This window comes from Prionailurus bengalensis, chromosome C2 (genome assembly GCF_016509475.1).
Source record: "Prionailurus bengalensis isolate Pbe53 chromosome C2, Fcat_Pben_1.1_paternal_pri, whole genome shotgun sequence".
In the NCBI taxonomy this organism is placed as follows: Eukaryota; Metazoa; Chordata; class Mammalia; order Carnivora; family Felidae; genus Prionailurus; species Prionailurus bengalensis.
The window spans coordinates 1,415,893-1,439,510 of NC_057350.1; the positions used below are offsets into that span (position 1 = coordinate 1,415,893).

The 23,618-nt window shown below is 62.9% G+C and overlaps 1 protein-coding gene across 1 annotated transcript; it reads left to right on the top strand.

Annotated features, from left to right (window-relative positions):
• The first annotated feature begins 9,073 nt into the window (after positions 1 to 9,073).
• On the top strand, positions 9,074 to 19,487 carry POFUT2 (protein O-fucosyltransferase 2). Its single transcript, XM_043593416.1, has 9 exons — positions 9,074 to 9,400; positions 10,769 to 11,019; positions 13,186 to 13,330; positions 13,960 to 14,070; positions 15,671 to 15,737; positions 16,403 to 16,528; positions 17,203 to 17,383; positions 17,595 to 17,718; positions 18,381 to 19,487. The coding sequence occupies exons 1-9, from the start codon at positions 9,150 to 9,152 to the stop codon at positions 18,532 to 18,534; spliced, it is 1,410 nt and encodes a 469-aa protein (XP_043449351.1). The 5' UTR covers positions 9,074 to 9,149; the 3' UTR covers positions 18,535 to 19,487.
• Positions 19,488 to 23,618: the final 4,131 nt, after the last annotated feature.

Here is a 23,618-nt window from a genome sequence, read left to right on the forward strand (position 1 = left end):
CAGGGGATTCGGGTGGACTGGCCGGCTGTGGGAAGTCTCGCCCAGATCCAGACTGTCGTCATTCTGAGGGGCCGCGGGGTCCCAGGAAGGTCAGTGGGCAGCACGGGCTTCAGTGTAAAGCCTGGATCCAGACCTCTGAGGAGTCTGGGGTCCAGATCTTGACCTCCAGAAGCTTCTTACATTCAGAAAATGTGCACCTTGCTCAGCAGCCTGGTGGGATCGGGACTTGAGAGAGAGAGACAGACAGACAGAGATACTGAGGCTAAGGGAGCATCGGGGGCGACCCCAGATTTCATTGGTTCCCTCCCCACTGGCTGTTTGCCTCTTAAATCCAGAAGTAGTCCTGTGGCTGCAGCCAAAGGGCCCCCCAACACGTGGCGGCGGGTGCCCACCTTCCGAGGGTCTGAAGAGGCTCAGAAGGGCCTCCCCGCGCACTCACCAGCGCAGCTGGGACTCGGGGAGCCTCCCCAGGCGTTGGCTTCACTTGCTGACACAAGCTCCATTTTGATTGTGGAATCACCCCGGCACCCCACATCCCCAGGTGCTATTTGGGGCTCTGACTCTAAGCCCCTTTGGAAATACCTGCACAGACATGGTGAAGGTTCCCACTGAGAAGGGCCAGGATGTGGCGCCCACCGCCCAGCGGCTCCGGCGGGAAGCAGAGGCCTGCAAACTGCGACTCCCTCCGGCACTGTGCCCGGGGCCCCGTGTGCACGCACACGCTCTGGGGCCGCACGCTCCAGGGTCACACGCTGCAGGGCCACCTCCCGCACACTCCAGGGCCGCCTCACCTCTGGGGAGACCTTGTTCGGATCAGGGCTTCCCAGCGTGTTAGTATCACCCCCGAACTAGATGTTCCCAGAGTTTGAGCTGGTGTTGGGCGTGTAACTTTATTATGTGCCTCTCGCGATAAGCACGTTCCCATCAATTAACCAAACTCAGAGAAGGGGACGTTCCACACAACCTTTTAAATTGTACTTTTATTTTACAGAAAGGGATTGTGTGCGAGTGCGTGTGCACACGAGCAAATGGGGAAGGGGCAGGGAGGGAGGGAGTGGGCACCCCAAGCAGGCTTTGCACCCTCAGAGCAGAGCCCCACGTGGGGCTGGATCCCACAACCTTGAGATCGGGACCTGAGCCGAGGTCGAGAGCCTGACGCTCAACGCACCGAACGCCCCAGGCGCCCCGCCACAGAATTTGAGATGGGTTATTCTTGAAAATGCATTCGTGTCATCATTTTGAAGTGTTCAGTGACTTTGTGCTGGTGATCTTTCTTCTGTGCCATCAGACACATTGTCACCTGGATGCGCGAAAACCAAGTTACGAGCTAATCCCTGGAATAAAGGCAACGGGGATAAAGGTGGAAACACAAATAGCTCCGTAACCACAGTGATTTTCCTTCCAGGTTCTGCGGGGGGGGCGGGGGGGAGGGTGCACGCCTCTGCGGGCTCCGCTTGGGGCTCCGCTTGGGGCTCCGCTTGGGGCTCCGCGGCCTGCACTCCGCGGTGAGCGCCCGCTCCTGCCCCTGCCGCCCTGCCTCCACGGGAGGAGGTGACAGAAGGCCACGCCTAGGGCACACACTATCCCCCACAACAAAGGGGGAAAAGAGAATGGGGGGATTTTTTTTAATTACAAAACTATCACCTTCCGGTTCCCAGCGGTAAGTTTTAAAAGCTGGATTACGCGGATGATTTTCCCGGGAAATACATTTTCGAAGTACAAAGTGACTCGGGGAGAAAGAGGAAATCTAATTAGTCCGATGGCTGGGGTGGGGCGGCAGGAGCAGACAAAAAATATCCAAAGGTTCATCCTTCAACACGCACCAGGCCCGGGCAGCTTCACTGTGTCTCCACCACCGTTCAGGAATAATCTCCACGGCGGAGAGGCGGGAGACCCGCGCTTAGGATCGGGGTCTCCGGACAACAGCTGCTGGGTGGGGATCCCACCTTCCCGTCTTACCAGCAGGGTGAGACCTCGCGCGGGCTACTCAGACGCACTGTGCCTCAGGTTCCTCGTCCGTCCACGAGCATGAAAATAGTACCTCGTTGACGGCTGGTTTGCCAAATAAAGATCGAACGCACGTGAAACGGGTGCCACTGTGACCGTTGCACAGTAAGAACTCGATCCACTTGAACTGGTACCGAGAGATACCTGCTCCCAAACACACAGAGGCGGAAGCATCACGACTCATCCCACACGGTTAGCCAAAGACCGGTGGTGGGGATAACACACTCACGCGCTCGCTGATAGGGACGTATTATTTCCATCAGGACACAGCTCCCCCAAACGAAAGCACCGACAGGCAGAATCCAACACGCCAGGAGCAAGTGTGGCTCATCTCAGGGACGCAGCGTGAGTCAACAGTACAGACAACACGTACAACGTTACAGTACAGTGCATTTTATTAAGAGATCAAAAGGAGGCAAATCTCTGGTCATCTCCAAAGACAGGGCAGCTCCCCAAAAAGCACGTGGCCAAACTGAGTATCCATTACCGGATTTCGAGCCTGTACAACCACAAGACCTTTAGGAAGCAAAGAATGGTGGGACAGCCGGCTAACACTCATGGACACTAGAGTGGGGGCCCAGCAGCCCCGGGCAAACCGTCAGAGGGCGAGCCTCTGAGGGCTCCCAAGCCAGCTGGCCTCCGTCCCAACCACTCAACGCCACCGTCGCGGCACAAGAGCGCGAAAGCAGCCGTGACCCTGTACGTAAACGGGCAGGAGCGGGTGCGTGCCAGCGGAACTTCATTTAGGGACAGAGGCAACGCGGGCCGGATCTGACCCCCTGGCACTCGTTTGCAGACCCCTGGGCTGGAACCGTCCGTGCAGTCAGAAACCAGACGGAGGTGCCCGATTTTATCTTGGACTCCCAATAGACGTAATAATCCAAGAAAATATATACGATGTACAAGTACTAGAAAGGCAGAGACAAAACGACAACCACCTGCATAATTATAGGACCGTTTGACCAGAAAAATCCAAACTGGCGAATTAACGGCAAGCCGTTAGAATTCAACGCGGCCAATTTTAAGGTCAGTACGTAGCATTTATTAAAAGAACGCTACATGATTATAACATTTTATGGGGAAAAGGGTGCCGTTTGCGACAGCAATAAAACCCAGGAATAAACCGAGAAGGAGCAAATCTGACATCAAAGAAAACTAGACAAGTTCACTGAGATCCCAATAAGTCACAAGACCCATTCCTGAGCAGGACTCCGCGGCACATCAGTGTCGATTTTCCCAAATGTGCCCATACGCTCAGTGCGGTCCCAACAAGATTCCTGACAGGACTGGTTTCTTGCAGCTGCCGCTAAACTTTATATGACGGAGAAAATGTACAAGATTAGCTGAGAGGTGTGTTTAAAAGGACGCAGAAAAGGAACTGGCGATAAAGCCATCCTAGGTAGTGGACCGTGTCACGGGCAGGTCCGCGGGTCAGGACCCAAAGACCAGAGACAGAACCATATATTTGTGGGAATTGAAGAAACGCCGACAGTAGCATTTCATGTCAGTAAAGACAGGACACCTTTCGCAGGAAATGATCACGTGCCTCTGCCTGTGCTTCTGAAAAGAAGATGTCACGTCCACCAGCCTGTGTGCCCTCTGCCTTCCGCGGAGCCAGAGAGATAGGAGGGCGGCTCCCGCCTGGGTTGTGTGTTTGTGACCACGTTGTTGAGAAGCGGGAAACTTGAGGGGAGCCTGGACCCTCCGGCGAGGCACAGAAGAGGCTGGGGAGTGGGGACACCACCTGGCTAAGAAGGGAAGCCCGCAGGAGGGGACACACCGGAGGGTACGGGGTACTCACCGTGACACAGAGGGACAGCATCAGCCACACCATCTGGGGTGAGGGAGGGAGGGAGAGAAGCCGCGGCCACAGCGGCGGGGCCTTGCCTGAATCCACGGCCACCCTGGGGGTCGGGGTGGGGGTGGGGGGTTGCACCCCAGCTACCGCCCATCAGGCTGAGGGAACACGGGATAAAGGACAGCCCACCCCCTTCCGGTTCTCTTGGGCTGGATCCGATCAGCTCTCTGCAGGTTCTGGAACTCAGCTGGGAACATTCACCGCAGTGGCCAGGTCCAGAGAGTAGGGGTCACGTGGAGTTTCTCTGCCTGCGACCAGCACGAATTCCTGTCTGCACTTCATTCCGAGGAGCCCCCAGACCACCCCACCCCCCATCTGTTTGTGTTTCTGTTGACATTATCATCTAAGGAGGGCCCAGACGGATCCTTGAAGCCGGCCTTCCAAACATAAATAAGCAGCCTGTTTCAGTAAAACAAATTACGCACTTTTTGACATTTGCCAGTGTTTTGATTCCAGAAAGGCTGTGGACAATTCCCACAGTCCTGGCCCCCAACCCGTGGCCCTGCCGCCCCTGCTCACACTCACGCACCTTCCCACAGTGCCTGCCTCCCGGGGACCTGTCTCTGGGGGGGCTTGCCTCTGGGGGGCCCTGCCTCCGGGAGACCCTGTCTCTGGGGGGCGCCCTGCCTCTGGGGGGGCCCTGCCTCCGGAGGACCCTGTCTCTGGGGAGGCCCTGCCTCCGGGGGACCCTGCTTCTAGGGGAGCCCTGCCTCAGGGGGACCCTGTCTCTGGGGGGGGCCCTGCCTCCGGGGGACCGTGTCTCTGGGGGGGCCCTACCTCCGGGGGACCCTGACTCTGGGGGGGGCCTGCCTCTGGGGGACTCTGCCTCTGGGGGGGCCTTGCCTCCGGGGGACCCTGCCTCTGGGGGGGGCCTGCCTCCGGGGACCCCAGCTCGCAGAGGAGAGCTCCCACCAGGACAGCGGCTGTTTGCCAGGTTCACCCCCAGCAGAAAACCCACCCCTGACGGCACAGACAAGGAGCTGAAGTATTTGGAGACAAAAACTAGGGACCCAAAGTATGTTTGAAGGACTTTCTGGGTCACCTGCCTTGGGGAGGCCCGAGTTTTGTTTTCCCGCGGTAGCCTAGACTCCTCACAGCGCCCTCGGTTTCAGAACCCTGCTGGCTGCATAGGCGTTGACTTTTACTCTCAGCCAAGCTTCCCCTCATTCCCCTGAGAAGGGAGAGGCCCTTACATCCCATGCACAGGCCAGCCAGGGGACCCCAGCCCCGGGGAAGCCTCCAGGCAGCACCCCTGTGGGTGGGCCCCACCCTGGGCCTTCCCCACCCTACGTGACCTGAGTCATGAGGGTGACTGGTGGCTGCCCCCACGGGAACGCGGGGCTGTGTCCCGGGCAGCAGGACCAGATCAGGTGCCCCGTGCACCCCCAGGGGAAAGGTTGTGGCCTTGCCTCAGGGCCAGGTGGCCCGCATCCCCTGGGACCCCCTGGACTAGCCCTTCCACAGGTCCTGGTGAGCCACCACCTGAGGCGGTGAACCCCGCTGTGGGCAGGTCACGAGGGGAAACTGGGCCCATGTGCTGACCACAGGAGTCAGCACGCCCTCATGTCTCGGTCACTTGGTGTCCCTTGAGGGCAGTCCTGGCAGGCGGCCCCCAGAAGCTCCTGTGAAAAAAATCCCTGTGGCTCATGGCCTAACCAGAAATCCCCTGCTTCTGAATCCTTGGTTGCCAGGAAATTGTCCCGAGCAAGGAGGTGGGGTTCTGCACTGGCTCAGAAGCTTCCAGCACGAGGATCCTGATGAGGATCCTGATAACTCACCTCTCGCAAGGACAAGCAGGGCTTGCGAGAGCTGTGTGCCCTGAGGCGTCTGTGGCTCCCCAGGAGAACCACTCCTCAGGGTGGCCCTTGGCCCCCGTCCACACCTGCACCCCCCTCTGCTGTCTCCCCAGCCCGTGTCTGCCTCCCACATCTCCACGTGAGGGGTTCACAGCTTTTCGCTACTTTACTGCAAATTTGCTGTGGCCACAGAGGGGCACTGGTGACCTCCGGCAGCCCCACTCCCTGCTCCCACCCCACCCCACCGACCAGAGTGGGGGCCAGGCGGCCCCTTCCCCCTATTCCTTGCCGGCTCTAGCAAGGCCTTGCCTGGACTCCCGGCTTTCAGGAGACTCTCTACGTCCCTCCTCAGAGACTCCTGGCCTCCGTGTCTCCACCACCTCAAGGCTGGGACCCGGGGTGTCCAGCACTGACCCTCCCGAGACCTGAGACGGGGGCTTTAACAGGTGAGACCCCAGGACGCACACACCACACCTGCTGACCCCAGCCAAGGGCTTCCTTCTGCTCCCCCTCAGGGCCAGCTCCTGGGGCTCATCCTTGAGGGGAGCTGGAGGGGGCCTGGGCAGGAGTAGGATGCGGCCTAGCCTGGCCTGGCCTGGCCTTGTGTCTGCCGGTCACGGCACCTCCCAGCCCCTCCCTCAGGCCCAGGGAGCAGGGGCGGCTGTCCTCCGCCTCCCTTCCCGCTGGCAAAGTGCTCTCTTGCCCTCTGGCGGCAAAGTCCCCTCCAGAGTGCACTGTGTGGGGATGGCGTGAGTGCTCTGACTTCACACTGAAGCAGGAAACCTTAACTATGACTCCGGATGTGCAGGGCAAGAAGGAATTCAGTTACTTTTTTTTTTTTTAACAAAGATTTCCTTTTTCTCTTAATAAAAGACTCACAAACCTCTCCAGGGTCATTCCCAGTAAGGAACAGAATCCAGGGGTTAATCAGCACAGGCAGGAGGGGAGAGGGAGAGAGAGGGAGGGAGAGGGAGGGAGAGGGAAGGAGAGGGAGGGAGAGGGAGGGAGAGGGAGGGAGAGGGAGAGGGAGGAGGGGAGGGGACGAGAGAGGAGGGAGGGAGGGGAAAGGGGGGCTGAGCTGCCAGGGGGCCAATTAAAACCAGGAGCCTGTGGTGGTTAATTTTATGTGTCAGCTAGACTGGGCTAAAGGCTGGCGCCCAGAGCTGGTAAAAAATCCATTTCTGGGTGTGTCTGTGAGGAAGTTTCCGGGAGAGATTAGCATTTGAATTGGTAGACCCAGTAAAATTGTGCTCCCCAAGGTGGGTGGGCCTCACCCAGTGCCTCAAGGGCCTGAATAGAACCACAAGGAGGAGGAAGCACGGATTCTCTTTCCCTATTGAGCTGGAACATCCGTCTTCTCCTGCCTCACACAGTGGAGCTCCCGGTTCTCAGGCCTTTGGACGGCAGGACTGACTAACACCACCAGCTTTCCCAGGCCTCCAGCTTGCAGACGCGAGGCCTCGGGCCTCCATAACCCAGGGAGCCAATTCCTGTAATAAGTGTCCTCAGATATATCTCTATGTTCTATCGTTTCTGTCTCTGGACAACCCTGATCCTAACTGGAACACATCTGTTGTAATAAAGGGCATTTGAAACAACTAGGGACCCACGCATGCAGACAGTATTTTTCATGATATTACAGCAAAATCAATAAATTTTTAGGTGGGATAATGATATTGTGGCTGTGTGAAAAACTGTCCTATTTCTTAGAGACACACGTGGAAATATTTGAAATGAAACAACTTGATGTCAATCATTTGCTTTAAAACAGTATAGGGAAAACAAGAAGAAAGGGTTGGAGAAGTGTGGCGGGCTGAGAAAGTGTTGAATCTGGAGGTGGGCATGCAGGCCCTCACGTCCTCCTGTTTCCGTGAATGCTTGAAAACTCATGATAAAAACTCCTTTAAGAAAACGTTTTGGGACACCTGAGTGGCTCAGTCGGTTAAGCATCCAAGTCTTGATTTCGGCTCGGCTCGGGTCACGATCTCCCGGTTCGGTTGGTGAGATGGAGCCTCGAGTTCGGCGCTGAGATGGCAGCACAGAGCCTGCTTGGGATTCTCTCTCCTCTCTGCCCCGCCCCTGCTCGCGGTCTCTCAAGATAAATAAACTTAAAGACAAAAAAAGTATGTTTTCAGATGTCTTTACTAAGCCCCTCCTGCGGCACAAATCAGTGCACCGGCGTGTGGTCTGCACGCGGAGGGGCAGCCGGCAGACCCACCTGCTGCGAGACACCTCCAGCTAAGAGTGTCCGGAACGATAAAGACGTGTAGTGACTCCACGCAAGGAGGAGCCTGCAGCCGGGGCAGCGCCGGCAGGAGCTGCAGCCCCCATCTTCCTACCATTCCTTCCTCCCTCACTGCCCGCCCCGCCTCCCCGCCAGGTCCCTTCGCGGCTGGCGGGGGCTGAGGCTGGCCTGCCCCCTGGGCACGGAAGGGTGCACTTCATGCCAGGAACTACAGAGGCTCCAGTTCCCCCACCGGTCCCCCTCGCGCAGGAGCCACCAGGAGTCAAGCACCTGTCACAGCGCAGGGGCTCTGGGCACTTACTCCCGGGGCAGGGGTGGCGGTGCTGGCGAAGGAAGGGGCTGCAGTGAGGGGCGGCGAAGCAAGGCCCCTCGCCCTGGAATGAGGTTCCTGAGGGGACCCCTGCGCTCCACCACCGCAGAGTCTGCACCTGGGGTGCAGACCTGGGCTGAATAGGCGTCGGGGCACAGGAGCCGCTTGTCTGGTGACCGCAAGTCCGGCTCCCTCATATTCAGCTTCGACCCCATCCCCTCGAATGTGCTGTGCTCTTCGAACACAAAGGGGACACTGCAGCCCTTGCACTGTGGTTTTCCACAGTGAGACAGCCACCCTGACGGCCTCCACTCCACCCTCTCTCCCTTTAAGAGACACCTTGTCATCTCGGAAACCGCCCGAGCATCGCCCGCTCTGCGGGTCACCGCGCCTGGCGGGTCTGCGGCTCGGGTGTCGTACCTAGCCAGCCGTGCGGCCCTCGGGGCAGTCCTGCGGCTTGCTCGCCCGAAGCCCGAAGGCTGCGGGCCCGGCCCCCCTCCCGGCTGTCGCTGATCAGAGGCTGAGACCGCCTGCCAAACCCGGCCTGGAACTGCGCTCCACGCGGCGCGGCCCCGCCCACAGGCCCTCTGGCCCCGCCCACAGGTCCGGCACCACCCGGGCTTCCACCTCGCAGGGCCGCAGGCGAGGACTTCCGTGCAGCCCCGCCCACAGACTCGACCGGCCCCCAGGTCCTCTGGCCCCGCCCACAAGCCCGGCCCCGTCCGGGCCTCCACCCCTCTCGTGGCCCAAGACTACGCGCTCGCGGACGCGAGGCCCCGCCCACAGGTCCTCTGACCCCCGCCCATAGCCCCGCCCCCGCCCCCGCCCCCGCCCCCGCCCCGGTCTCCACTCCACGCGGCCCGCAGGCGAGGACGTCAGCGCTCCCGGACGCACCTCCCAGCACCTTCCGTCCGGGAGACTCCCATCCGCGGGATGACGCAAGACGCTCGTGGCGTTGCCAAGGCTTCAGGAGACGCGCTCCGGTGGGACCGGCGTGCGTGCGCTTCCGGGGCGGAGCGCGGCCGCCGGAAGTGTGTGGCCGTTGGGGCCATGGCGGCGCTCGGCGTCGTCTTACTCCTGCTGCTGGGAGCGGTGTCCTGGCCGCCGGCCTCGGCCTCGGGCGAGGAGTTCTGGCCCGGCCAGTCGGCGGCCGACATCCTGTCGGGGGCGGCGTCCCGCAGACGGTAAAAGCGTGGAACTCCCGTGGCGGGGCACCTGTGGTCGGGGTGGGGGCGGGGATCGGGACCGAGGACAGCGGGCCGGTGCGGGGGGGCGCGGGGCGGAGCCTCCAGCGCCCTCACCCCCTCACCCCGTTACCCTCTGACCCTCCCCGGGTTTTCAGCCTCCGTGCGCGAGTCAGGGTTGCCCCGGGCTGCTGGGCCTCCGGAGCCCCGGGAAGGGCTGGCTGTGGGTGAGCCTTAAGGGGCAGGCCCGGGCGCCCCTGTTTGATGATGCGGGTTCTTGCCCTGGGTTGGAGGAGACCCGAGTCAGATGTTCGTAAGAGCTCGGCCTTGTTTATCTGCACGGAATCTTCTAGGCTCCATCCAGTTGGTGGATGTTCCCTAGATAAAAGTCTCAGGGATTCAAAAAACCAAAAAAACAACTGTCTGTGCCGTCCAGCAATCACTGAGGGTTTGGACGAAACAGACCGTGCACTGCATGCTGGATGTAGAGGTGGTAAAGGGGTTCCCTCCTCTGTGGGTGGTCTTGGGGAGATCTGGAGGCTCAAGCGGGGCGTTACAACAGTTTCATCGGTAGGAAGGGAAGTTGTGGAAAAACCAGTGCCCAGAAGGGAGAGGTGTTTCGGTAGTGCGGTGGTTCTCGAAGTGTGTCCAGGGAGCCCTGAGGTGTCAGAGCCATTTTGGTAGGAACATCAGGATGTTTGTTATTTATCCACCTTTTGAAGTCGTTCTCTCGTGAGTCTACAGCGGGGGTTTTCTTGAGGCCATCTGACCTGCGATAGCTCGACAGGTTGAATGCGGAAGCGGATGTGAAAATCCAGTTATCGCGAGACCAAAAAGAGTTACAAAAGTTACATTGTCATTCTTCTCACTAATTCTTTTTGCTTAGAAAAATATACTTGTTTTTCATTTAAAAATATCAAGAACCACATCACGTAATAGCTTATTATCATGATTTTAAGTGAATAATACATGCGTTTTAAGTTCGTAACTTCTACCACCGGCACGATGAGTAGATGTAACCCCCGTGAACAACAGTCCTGTGGGGTCTTCAGTAATTGTGAAGAGTGTGAAGGGGTCGGTAGACCAAAACGTCTGGGTACCGCTGGAGGACTGATCCTCAGGCTCTGGTTGGTAAGACTGCCGGTCTCACTGAATTACTGCCGTCCGTTAAAGGGTGCTAAGATGCGTGCCGTTCCTACTCACGGGCTCTAGAAGTAATTGGTTGTACAGAAAGGGGTTGGCGGCGACAGTGAACTACCAGCCGCTCCGAGCGCCCAGATCCTGCCCCGTAGGCATTGGGGGCGCCTCTGGGCTTTGTGTCCAGAAGCCTCAGCGGGGAAGAACCTGGCTCCTGCCCCTCCCTTCTAGGTATCTTCTGTATGACGTCAACCCCCCAGAGGGCTTCAATCTCCGCAGGGACGTCTACATCCGCGTTGCCTCCCTGCTGAAGACGCTGCTGAAGACCGAGGAGTGGGTGCTGGTGCTGCCCCCCTGGGGCCGCCTCTATCACTGGCAGAGCCCGGACATTCACCAGGTCCGGATTCCGTGGTCCGACTTTTTTGATCTTCCGAGTCTGAACAGAAACATCCCCGTGGTTGAGTACGAGCAGTTCATCGCAGGTGAGGCCGCCGAGGTGGTGGTGCAGGAGCACCGGCCAGCCCGCTGTGTGCGGCACGCCCGCCCGTTGTGGTGACACTCGCTCTGCAGGGGGGGCCTGCTTCTGTTTCCCGATTCTGCACTCCCGGTGACCTTGGTCTTCCTCTAATTTATCTCGGGAGATAGATCTCCGTGAGCCGTGTGCCCCCTTGTCTCTGAAAGCTGGGGCGGCTGGCGAGCCAGCGGAGGGCGCTCAGAGCTGTGGCTGCTGGTCCGGAAGCCAGGCGTGGCCCCAGCAGGCCGTGCTCCTGTGCAGGGAGGGCCCTGTGTCCCCGAGGGGAAGCGAGACGGGCAAGCAGGATGCCACACGGCAGGCAGGCAGGCGTTGACCCTGGGGCCTCCCTGCAGCACTCGTCATAACGTCTCCTTCCACTTAGGCCTGCTCGGTCTGTTTCATTTTTTAAGAGAGAGAAGTTGAAAATATTCTTAGAATGAGAGTATTTACAGCTTAGCATTGCTTTCTTTAGACCTAAGCTTAAAAAGGCACTGCCACGTTTTTGCTGCCACCTTAGTCTGGCAGAGGGAGGCGCAGGCCGTCGTGAGCGGGTGCCATGGTCTGTGGAGCTCCTGCTGCGTCGGCCCTGGAGCGTACGGCTGCGGCTGGCACGTCTTGTTTTTCCACTTCTCCCTGCGCGGCAGACCTGGTCGCTTTGGAACGTTCCCGTGTCGGGGTCAGTCCTGGGAGTGCTGCGGCCATGGAACAACATAGGCCGTGTTTTCTGATATCTTCACTCACGGGCAAGAAGCAAACTGGGGCTTGTAAAACGTCTTCTTGGAATGCATCTCTCTCAGAGCCAAGACGAGAGATGCAGCTGGGTGTTTAGTCTGACTCGACTTAGTCTGGGAATCAGCCTCAGCCTTCGTCTGACCCACAGGTCATGGAGCCTCCCAGAGAAACTGCCCTTCACCTCCATGAAGGGCTGTGGCCCGAGGGTTTCTTGATGGGTGGACACCAGGACAGGGCCGGGCCTCAGCCGCGTGAGAGCGTGCTCAGCGGGAGGTGGGGGGGGAGTGGGTGTGCAGGGCACTGCCCTGCGGCTGCTGCCCACCCTGCGGCTCTGGAGGCCCCAAGCCTGGAGCCGAAGCAGAGGGGACAGGAAGTTGGAGAGCCCTGAGTGCCGCGGAGCAGGCGGACGGCTTGGCCTCCACCCCGCCCGGCTGGCCTCGACTGTTCCACCCTTTCTCACTGCAGAGGGGGGCAGGGATTGAGGATGTGCACCAGGGCACCGGGCGTCTTAGCCTCTCGGTGCCACCTCCCTTCCCGTCACTGCGAGAGGAGCCCCAGGAGGGCTGGGGCCAGGCCCCGCCAGCAGTGCGGCCCCCGAGCGAGGGAAATGTGGAAGAGACGCCAGAATTCCTCTTGATGCGGCTCTCCCGTGACTGGGCTCCATCCATCCACCCCGGGCACGGCTTGATGAAGCACTGTGGGTGTGGCAGGCACGTCCTGGGTCCGGGTGGGCGCGGTGGGCCGTGGGGAGGTCGGACACAGACTCCTCCCCTCCCGGAGCTCCTGTGGGGCGCGTGGAGGCAGATGAAGAAGTAATTAAAGCACGCGGTGTCCAAGGCGGTGAAGTGTCATGCGGACAAAAAGAGAGTGGGGTGGGGTGGGGTGTGGGGCGGGAGGCTGTCCCCGGGAGGTGCGATTTGAATGGTGTCACAGGGGTCGAGGGTGAGCCCTGAAGGGGAGCGGTCTAGGCGAGGATGGTCCACGCAGGGACAGCCCATACAGGGGCCGTGGGAAGGGGGCACACCGACGTGCTTGAGGGCCAGCAGGGTGGACAGAGTGTGTGGGGCCAGTGGCCGTCGTGAGGACTGGGTTGGGGGGTGCGGCAGAGGAGGGCTGAGCGCCGAGGGCAGGTCCCGCTGCTGTAAGAGGGGCCCCTGGGAGCGGCCAGGGCCTGGACCAGCTCCACTGCCCTGAGGCAGCCCCTTTCACCCACTCTAGGGACCTCGTCCCTGTTGTCCCTTGTTGTGTCCTGTCTCTGCTTCTGCAAGCTTTCTGCAGCCCTGCAGGGAGAAGGTGGGATTAAGTAAAGCAGTAATTCCCTGTCTGTACCAGCGGCCGTCCGACACGTGCCCACACGCGTGCTTCCGGTTCCTGTTCACTGTCCGTTCTTGGCCTCTTCCAGAGTCCGGCGGGCCCTTCATTGACCAGGTGTTCGTCCTGCAAAGCTACGCGGAGGGGTGGAAGGAGGGGACTTGGGAGGAGAAGATTGACGAGCGGCCCTGCATTGACCCGCTGCTCTACGCACAAGACAAGCACGAGTACTACAGGTGCGGCCGCTGGGCCCCCGGCGGGAGGGTCCCCTTCCCCGCCTGGCCCGCGCAGCGGCCCCCATCCCCGGTTACAGGGGCCGCCTCGACACAGCTCAGATCCCCGGGCCTCAGATCCCCGCCACATCCCCGGGCCGCCTCGACACAGCTCAGCTGCGTTCAGCGCATTTGGATGCGGCCGGGGAGATGGCAGCCTGGTCACCCAGACGGAAGCAGCCATCAGAAGGCTTCCCCAAGGAGGGGCTGTCTCCTCGGCAGCACCTGTGGGTGAAGCCCCCGAATACCCGGGTTCTAGAAACTCGCTGCTGTGGGAGCCCCTCCCCTCGGAGGGGCACGGCTGTCGTAGGGTTGTTACCGCCGGGCCTCTGGCACCGTGAAGCTGCCCCCCACCGCCCCCTTCCCCCGGCAGCCGTCCAGATGGAGCCCCACCGGTCTGCTCAAGTCCGCTGAGATTTATGGTTCTTTGTAAGTTTTCACCGGAACGCCACTACCTGTGATCACGAGCGGGAGGTTTTCACCGCGAGATCGCCGGGTCTGCCTAGATTGAGCCGTACACACGTGCATCTGGGGTTTACTGGTTTCCTGTGTGAAAACCAGCGAACGGAGGCACCGGGGATCTTGTTTTCCAGAGGATGGTTTTGGGGTTACGAAGAGACAAGAGCTTTAAACGTCTCCTGTCTGTCCGTTCAAGGCTCGGCTTCAATCATGGCGCCTGTGCTTTTGAGAAACACGTCAGCGAGGTACGTGCCTGCAGGGTCCGCTCGTGGCCGGCCAGTGAATGGGCGAGCGCGTGCGTGGGTGTGCCTGCGCGTGCGCTGTGTGTGCTGCGTGTGCACAATGTGCACACATATGTGCTGTGTGCACAGTGCGTGCATGTGTGTGGGTGCGTGTGTACATGTGTGCTGTATGTGCACTTGTGTATGTGTGTGTGCCTGCACACATGTGTCGCGTGTGCGCTGTGCGTGCATGTGTGTGTGCGCATGTGCACGTGGATGTGTGCTGCACGTGCACGTATCGTATGCGTGTATGCACATGTGTGTGTCTGCACACTGTCCTGTTGGCATCGGAGGCCCTCCTGGCCTGTGCAGGGTCACTGGAGAGGTGGAGCTCGTCCCCACCCTGCACCTGGTCGTCCTTCCGCAGCGAGGTGGGGCTGGGGCAGAGGCGGTCGCGCGTCCCCGGGGAGGGCCCGGGTATAGGTTGGCTGTACCCGCGTCCTGGGGGTCTGTGCTGCCAGTACAGCCTCGCACAGGCTTCTCAGCCACTTCACGGTGGGAGCTGATGGGAGGGTCTCCAGTCCGGACGCAGGCGGTGGAGGGGCCTGGCTCTCCTGTCTGAGGCAGGGGTGGAGCTAGACATCAGCGAGGCGAGGGCGGCATGGCCCGGGGGCGGCAGGCCCGACTGGAAGAGAGCGCTGACCTTACTCGTTCCCCTACCTCCCCTGTCCCGGTGACCGCCCGGCGTGGCTGAAGCGGGGTGAGAACGGGGACGGGAGGGGAGTGGCAGGCTCGGGACGTTTTGAGATGGCCCGCTGCAGCCTGGTCCCGCCTGCGGTCAGGTCTCCCGCGCAGGCTTCTCGGAGCCGGACCTCACGGTGGTCAGAGGAGGGGCTGTGGCCTCCCCGGTGCCCCGTACCACTCAGGACGCACGCTTGGGGACCAGGAGAGAGGAGGAGGCTGGTCGCCTTTCCCCACACTTGTGCCCCGCATTGTCCAGGCTGGAGTGGACGCGGCCCTTTCTGGAGTGTCCCTTCTGTGTGCTCTGACACCGGGGATTCTTTGATCGCCTCGGGAAGGGGCTGCTCTGTCCCTCGTTGTCCCTCGTTGTGCAAGGACTGTGAAAAAGGTGCTAGTTCGGGGCTTGAAAAGCCGACGTGCTGAGGGGCACCGAGCCCTGTGTTGTTAAAATGATTTTTTTTTTAAACAGGAGTGTGGTCTGACTGACCACACGATTGTGGTATCTGTCATCATGCGGTTTTGTCTTCCACATGTGGCCAGTTACGTAGCAGATCTTCCAAAATTACAAAATCGAGCCATTTCTGTGCTCCTGTGTGAGCTGTCTGTGGGGCTGTTTTACCAGAACCGCTGACTAGTCCCACTTGCTCGCTTTGTCTGTGGTGTTTCTTTCGTCAGTGGTGACAGCGGGGTTGCTGACCCCCGGTGCGGTGGCTGGGACAGGAGAGACCCCTCACGGTGCTCACGGTCTCCCGCAGGAGCGTGTGTGGAGCTCTCCGGCCCAGGCGTGTCCCGGTGGGCTCCCGGCTTCCTTCCCAGACAATCCCTGGAGCAGGCGAACAGAATTGTCTTAAAATTAAACGCTTTTTCTCTGGTTTGGAAACAGGTCAGTGATGCTGGACAGAGCTGAGAACCTTCTGCACGACCACTACGGCGGGAGGGAGTACTGGGACGTGAGTGCCGCCCGCACCTGCCGTGCTGTTGACTGGCCTGTGTGCGTGCTGGGCGCGTGCGCCTCCCTGTCGCCTTGACGCGGCAGGAGCCTGAGGAAGTGGGCTCCACGCCTGCCCTGCTCCGGAGGTCTGCCCTGTGTAGACGTAGGCGTAGAGCTCCCGCGGGGAGCCAGGTAGAGGTCAGGCGCCTGTCCGGAGGACCCCGGAGAGACCCCCGCTCCCTGACCCGGGTGCCCCCTGAGCAGGTCGTCTCCAAAGCAGAGAGGTGTCTCGTCACGGCCGCCCTCCGGGCTCTCCGCCTCTCGTCGGCACCGTGGTCCCCTGTTAGCTGCGAGGCCGCTGACTCCCTCCGGCCAGCCACGTTCTCTTGACCCGAGCCCCGCCCCCCAGGCGGGGCGCCTGTCCGAGCATCTCACCCTGTGCCCGTGGTGGTGGTCCCGGTCGCCCGCCGTCCGGCCTTTTGCCGGTTGGTGACCCGTCACCGCCAGACCCTCTTAGGAGCCCGTCCCCAGTTGACCTCCGAGAGTGTCGGCTCCGCGTCCCCGGCATCCGGCGTCCCCCTCGGACTCTCGGGCCGGCCTCGGGATGCGGGTGGGGCTCGGGGCGCCCGCCGGGAGGCCGACGGGGTGGGGCACTCAGCGGGGCGCTGTTCTCTGCACCCGCAGACCCGGCGGAGCATGGTGTTCGCCAAGCACCTGCGGGCCGTGGGGGACGAGTTCAGGAGCAAGTACCTGAACTCCACGGACGAAGCCGACAGGATCCCCTTCGAGGAGGACTGGACCAAGATGAAGGTAGCGCCCCCACGCTTTCTCGCTCGGGGATGTGCGTCAGGAGGGTCCCCTTGTCCCAGCGCCGGCCCAGGGCCCGGTTCCGTTTCCGCCGGAGTTCCTGGAGTTCCGGGAGTAAAACCGGGCGGCGAACACGGACGGGGACGGTCAGCGTTTCCCTCGTGACGTGAGGACAACAGAGAAAGAAAAGGCGAGGTTTTTCTCAGAGCGGCCAAACCGGACTCGCCAAAAGGGTCACCCTTGTTTTAGAGAGTTTTTTCTGAGGGTGTGGTTTTCATGTAACTCGTTTTCAACAAATGACACGTGGCTGTCTCAAGCGGGCGTCGTTGCTGAGCATTTCCCGGGGGCGCGTTCGAGTGGCGCTGTCCACGGGCCCGGCCGCGCGTGGAGCGGCACCGTTCCGGCAGCGATCCCTCGGTCGTTACGTGGTGTTTACTGGAAAAGCACCGTAGCGGATAGACCCTTTTCCCTAGTTTTGTACTTTTTTCCAGGGTTTCCTTTACCTTTTTTGTTTCGCTCAGTTAAAGGGTCTGTGGTAATTGGTCACTTCGCGGTCTTGGAGAGACATCTGGCCCGACGCCCGCGTGGCGTGGTACTGCCACGCGGACAACGCGTCCCCTCCGTGTCCCGCGTGCCAGCCGCACGCAGGTCCCTCAGCGGTCCCCGTCCTTTGCCAGGTCAAGCTGGGGTCCTCGCTGGGGGGCCCGTACCTCGCGGTTCACCTGAGGAGGAAAGATTTCATCTGGGGCCACAGAGAGGACGTGCCCAGTCTGGACGGGGCCGTGAAGAAGATCCGCGGCCTCATGAAGACCCACCAGCTGGACAAGGTGTTCGTGGCCACGGACGCCGTCAGGAAGGGTACGTGGCTCCGGCTCCGGCCGCGTCCGCTGCCCCCGGTTGGGCCGCGGCAGACCCGGGCCCGCGCGCGAGCCTCGGCCCGAGCCGGGAGGGCAGCGGCGGCTCCCGCGGCCGGTCCTCCTGCCCGTTTCCGCCGGCCCGTGCGGAGCCGGCGCAGCACACGCGTCCGGGAGCCGCGACCCCAGCGCGTCCGCCCTCCTTCGCTCCGCAGAACACGAGGAGCTGAGGCGGCTGTTGCCCGAGATGGTGAGGTTCGAGCCCACGTGGGAGGAGCTGGAGCTGTACCGTGACGGTGGCGTGGCCATCATCGACCAGTGGATCTGCTCGCACGCCAGGTGCCTCTGCCGGCCGCCCCCGCGCGGAGGGTCGTGCTCCCCGTCCGGTCCTCGCCCGCCGGCTTCCTCGCCGGTCCCGTCGCGGCGCTCTGTCCCGGACCCGCCTGTGTGTCCCTTCACCTCGAGGTCCTGCTCCTCTGGACTCGGTGACCCCCTCGATCACACGTGTCACCGAGGAGCACACGCAGGGCCTCCGGAAAGGGAGGGCGGGCTCTGTGTCACTGTCCCGAGAGGCAGGCCTGCCCCCGGGGAAGAGCAGGGCTGGGATGCACATGCTCCGCGGGGGGCGGGAAACCGAGAGGAGGTTAGTTTCCGTCTGCAGGACCCTCGGAGCCACCTGGCGTATGCCCCGGTTGGTCCCAACTGTGCCTGCCGGGCTGCGGGCCGGGGCCTCCCCTGTGCTGAGCAGATGGCGTGGGGACGCCTCTCTGCCCTCAGAGGTCCAAGCCCAGCTCTGAGCCCCCACCTCAAGCAGCCAGAATCCTGCAGGGGACTCGAGTCGGCGCCCGTGCAGGACCTGGGGCCTCTCCGCAGCACCCCCCCCCCCCCAGCCCCACCCCAGCCAGGCCTGTGGCCCCTGGGCAACGGTGACTCACGAGGCTGGGCAGGGCCGGGGGGTGGGTGAGCTCGCTCATGCGGCTCTCGTGACCTCTGATTCGCAGGTTCTTCATCGGGACCTCGGTCTCCACGTTTTCTTTCCGGATCCACGAGGAGAGAGAGATCCTAGGGCTCGACCCCCGGACGACGTACAACCGGTTCTGTGGGGACCTGGAGGAGGCGTGCGAGCAGCCCACGCACTGGAAGGTCGCCTACTGAGCCGGCACCCCGTGGACCCCACCTCCTGGACTCGCCTTACACGCGAACTCTCGGGCTCTCTCTGACCACGCGAGTTCCCTCGGGTGGCTCCTGCCCCTGTCCGACCGGCCAGGCTACCACATAAGCCCTCTTCAGGGTCACGGATGCAGCCCACAGCCACGTGAGCCACGGCGTGTGTCTGTGCTCGGTGTTTCTTCCCGCCGTCGGCCGCCCGTGGCCGGGGGCTTTGGTCGGGCGAGAAACCGGGTCTCCGCCTGCCAGCAAGGCCCTCGTGACGGGAGAAGGTGCCGGGCCTCGTTTCCTGGGTCTGGAGGGATGTCCGGCAGCGAGTGGTACAGATGTGGCGTGCGGGCAGCTCCCGTCCCGGGGGCCGGGGTGGCCGTCCTTTGGACCTGGCGTGGCGTCGGCCTGCTGGTCCTGTTTTTTCCGCCCTCTCGCCCACCTGAAGCCACCCACGGGTTGGCGGGAAGTGAACCGCGGCCTTGCGGACCAGGTCTGAGGCCTGTTGTCCCCCGCTCAGAGTGCTGGAAGGTTCGTTGGAAGTCTCCAGCGGTTTGTCGGGTTCTCACAGAGAGGAGCCCTGGCCGCCTGTGAGCGTGTGAGGGCGGACGCCCCTGGCACAGCCTCGTGGTGGGCGCGGTGGGCCCGGGGACGAGGGGCACCATCGCTGTGGCCTCAGAAGGGCCTTGGGGTCATGCCGCACAGAAACCCTTTCTGGGCCGTCAGCGTGGCCACCCCCACATCCCCTCTGGCCGGGAGCCCCGGTGACCCACCCAGGCCGGGTCCAAAGCCCCGGGGCTTCTGGGGCTTCTTCCCGAGCTCCGAAAACCCACCTGAACACCCGGCAGGGTCCTGCGGTGTCACGGCGGCGTGGGGTCAGGCGATGAAGTATTTATTCTTTTCCCATTTGTACATTCAAATGCCATTCATAAAATATGTTTTCTAGAAAGGTGGGATTCTGTAAACGGTGCCTTGTTCGTAGCCCCGAATTTTTTCTCAGCTGAGAGCTACGCGGAACAGTCCTGACCGTGACTGCCACTTCTCCGTCTTAAGGGAATTGCTTTGTTGTGTAGTCTCACTCGGGGACCGCGTGGCCGGGACGGGGAGAGCGTCCTCTCCTATCCGTCCGCTGGACCGGCTGCTGCCTGAGAGCCGCCCGTCAGGCACGGAGGAGGCCGTCCTGGGTCTGTGCTCTCGGGAAGCCCCAGCCCAGGCCACCCCACTTAGGTTCGCGGGGAGGTGAGGGGTCGGCAGGGAGGGGGCACTGCGGTCCAGGCAGGCTGTGCCCCGTGTCCTGGAAAGGCGCCGTGGCAGGTGGGCCCAGGGCGGGGGAGGAGGAGCTGTGGGGAGTCGGAGGGAGTCTCGGGGGGCCCAGAGGTGGGGGAGGGGGGAGTGGCGGCGGGAGCCCCTGGGGGTCTGAGCAAAGGGGTGGACAGGCTAGAGACCGGGGCCCAGGTGAAGCCGTCAGGGAGGGTTCGACTTCAGGGCGTCCCCCCACCCCCCGGGCCCCCCGCTGGGAGGACCCTGGAGCACTTTCCGGGATGGGGGTCGGGAGTCTCGAGTTGAGGGGTGAGCAGAGGACTCAAACCACGGGGCGGGGCCAGGTGGGGGAGCCGGGGGGGAGCGTGGGTGGAGGGAGGAGGAAACCTCGGTGGCCCACTCGGGTGGCCTCCGCCCGGTGGGGGGAACGGTGCGGGGCCCACGGAGGCCGCCCGTCGGCAGAGCCACCCCCCTTCACACCTGGAGCTGCCCAGCCCACCCGCCCCCGCTCGAGCGCCCGACCGGAGGAGGAGGAGCACGGAGCCACACGCCCGGTGGCCGCCTGGGTGGTGAGCCGTGCGGCAGGCGTGTCTGGGTGCCACTTGGAGGGACAGCCGTGCTGGCGTGGAGACGCGGTGCTTCGGGAGGTCCAGGCGGTGCCCCCGAACGGGCAGCTCGGGGCCGGGGCGAGGACGGCCGCTCGCGTCTTTGTGAAGTGTGCCTCTGTGGCCATCCCCATGCCGAGGAGCGTGTGGGCAGAGGCGGTCTCGAGACCCTCAGCCTCCCTGCTCCCAAAGGCCGGATGGGCCCCCAGAGCCCCGCGCTTCGGCAGCTAACCTCTCCTTGGGGCTGAAGGTGAAGGAAAACCGGCCTTTCGTTAAACGAGGACCAAGCGTTCGCGTCCCGCGAGCCGGGTGGACGTGGTTTGGGTCCCGGCGGTTTGTGAGCCCTTGGGGGTGCGGGGAGAGGAGCCGCCGGCACCGGGAGGGCTCCCAGGTGGGAGGACCCTGGCCGCCGGCACTTGCCACGCGGCATGGGAAGCGCCCGCTCGCTCGCGTCCCGGACGCCCGGCCACCCCCGACCGTCCCCCACGGGCTGTGCCCCGACACTGGGGGCTCTGCCTCGCGGTCCGGGCTCCGGGCACCAGCTGCTGTGACCACGGTGCCCTCGGGGTGTGCTGGGCGGGACGGGGCTTCCGGCCTCAGAATGGAGACCTGCTTCCAGACCGACGGGACCCCCGCCTGCTCGGGAGGGCGCGGGCTGCCCTCTCCGTGGGTCTCGGTCCCCTTCTTTCCTCCAAGGGAGACCCAGGCACGCCACCGGCCCCCGCTCCCGCCCACCTTTGTGGGTAGAAACAAGACGGGCACTTTGGCCAGGACCGGGAGGAGGAAGCGTGTGCTCGCGGGCGGTTTTCCAGCAGCGCGTCCCTGGGCCCTGCAGAGCCCTGGGCCCTGGGGGTCACGGAGGCTCCGGGGGCGATGGGGCAGGGACACCCCTGCCGCCCCTCCCCATGCTGGGTGCTGGGCATCTCCTACGCGGAGGGGCACTTGGAGAGGCTGCCGCTGGGCCTGGGGGTCTGGGCGGGCGTGGCCTCCAACCCCAGCCTGTAGAACCGGAAGCTTCCGGGCACCACGGAGCACAGAGTGGTCATGCTGCAAGGGTGGGGGACGTGGGGTCCACTCTGAGGCCAAGAGGCAGGCGGTGTGTGGGAGAAGAGGGGCCCGGGGCCCGTGGCGACCCTGGGCCCGCCCCCCACCCTGGCAGGTCTAGAGCTGTAGTCGCTGTGGGCCAGAGATGCTGACTCCCGGAGGCCTCAGGCCTGAGCCCGCGTTCCCGCCCTCCTGACTGGGCGCCTGCTGACCCGCCACACTGGACCTGGGGCCTCCGATGCTCTGCCCCTCGGGCAGACTTGAGAGGTGCCCCTTTTTTCATCCCTCCATCCCCCCCGACACTGCCCCAGCAGGACAGGCTGTCCGTGGAAAGTACCAGAACAGTGTGGGCCAGAGTGTGTCTACAAGCTGTCACCACCTCTGCCATTTACAGATGGGGAAACTGAGGCTCAGGGCCAGGTGAACGACCAGGGCCGCCGTGCGAGCAGGAGGCTGACCCGGATTTGGATCCAGGTCTCTCCTCCGTGTGGGTCCTGCCTCAGTGGGGGAGGGGAGGGGGTGACCAAGGACCTGAGCGCGGCGTCTCATGTGTCCCACCAGCCGACTGTCCCGAGGGAACCTCGCCCCGCACCCGCTCCCCCCTCCGCCCCGGGCCCCGGGCTCTCGACCTGAGGAGACCCTTGCTCCTGAGCTGGGGGCTGTGTCTGCCCGGAGCCGGGCCTGACCCGGAAGAGGAGCCCCCCCCCCCCAGACGTGGGGAGAAGGGGCCCCAGGCCCCAGGGCCCAGCCTCCTGCACGGCTTGCCTCCGTCGGGCAAAGAGTTAACGGTCTGCGGGCCGCTGCCCTCCCAGCCAACACGCACCCGGAGGGCTGGCTCTCTCACTCGTTCTGCTCAACAGTCTCACCCCTGCAGGATGGCAGCGGGAGCCCGGCCCCCCGTGACGTGCCCCTGCCCCGGCTAAAATCCCGCCAGTGCGCGGGGCCCAATGAAATCAGAAGCTCCCCGGTGGGCAAAGCTGGAGCCGCCGGTCGGGCCTCGTGGGCACGCCTGGGAAGATCCCCGCGTGGGCATCCCTGTGAACGGGGCTTTCCGGGGTGGCTCTCCGCGGGGGGGAGGTGGCACGCGCGGCCCCGGAAGGCCTGTGTGGCGTGAGCCGGGCACTTGCGGGGACGGCGACGGGTGACCTGGCCGCAGACGGGGCTCCTTGGCCCCGGCCGCCACCGGCTCCCGGGGAGAGCGCCACCGCACCCCAGTGCCGTGCCCCCCCCCCCCCACCTCACTGTCCCGCTCCTCCCGCTGGTGACGTTGTTCCCTCTCAGATACCTTATTCCGTGGACCCATCCCAGCCCGGGCCCCAGCGAAGGGCAGAGTGCGTCCTCCGAGAGCGGCTCGGGGACGCACGCAGCAGACTCCGCCTCAGGTCCCCTGGGCGCACGTCCAACGTCGGGTCGTGCCGGCCGCTTCTCCGCAGGGCCATAGATGCGTTCTTCGCTCTCTTGTTTCGAGCCCCTTGTAGACTCATGTGCTGTCGTGAGAAATGACGGCGCTCCCTTCCGCCCGTGTCCGCGACAGTGACGCCTCGCGTGGCCCGAGTGCCAGGTTGACCTGGTCCACGGACCTGCTCCATTGCTACCAGTGCCACCGGCACTGGCGTGTGTGTGTGCATCGTGCCTGTGCGCCTGTGTGCTTGTGGGTGTGCACGTGCGCCTGTGCGCCTGTGTGCACGTGTGTACACGTGTCTCCACAAGTGCGTGCAAGTGTGTGTGCCTGCACGGTAGAGACGGCGCCTTCCAATGGGCCCCCTCGCGTTACCCCTGTGCCGCACCACCACCTGGCGGCCACTGTCCCCATAGCCGCACTTTTTGTCGTCTCAAGAGTGTGACCTTTGGAGATCAGCTCTCCCCCCTCAGCACACCTTTGACCCATCTGTGTCACAGACATCATCACAATTTAAATTAGGAGGGTCGTCACAGAACATTCCAGTTCACCCGGCTTCACGGGGGCCGGTGTCCCTGGATGGTACGCGTGCTACTCCACGTGGAGGCTTCTGCACAGACACCGTGCGCTGCATCGAGCCTGAGACGCCCTCTGGGCTGCAGGGAGGACCCCTCGCTCACCCTCTTCCGTACCTTGCAACAGCTTCCCCTCTGGGTGCCCGGCCCTGCACCCCCCGCCTGGGTCCCGAGCCCCGACGTGGGCCAGGAGCTGACGTT

What these genes read in the sequence shown, in the direction of transcription:
- POFUT2 (XM_043593416.1), top strand. Translation starts at nt 9,150, where the DNA reads ATGACGCAAGACGCTCGTGGCGTTGCCAAGGCTTCAGGAGACGCGCTC. An exon ending in GGGGCGGCGTCCCGCAGACG is followed by an intron (nt 9,401 to 10,768) that starts GTAAAAGCGTGG and finishes CCTCCCTTCTAG; the next exon opens with GTATCTTCTGTATGACGTCA. An exon ending in GACAAGCACGAGTACTACAG is followed by an intron (nt 13,331 to 13,959) that starts GTGCGGCCGCTG and finishes CTTGTTTTCCAG; the next exon opens with AGGATGGTTTTGGGGTTACG.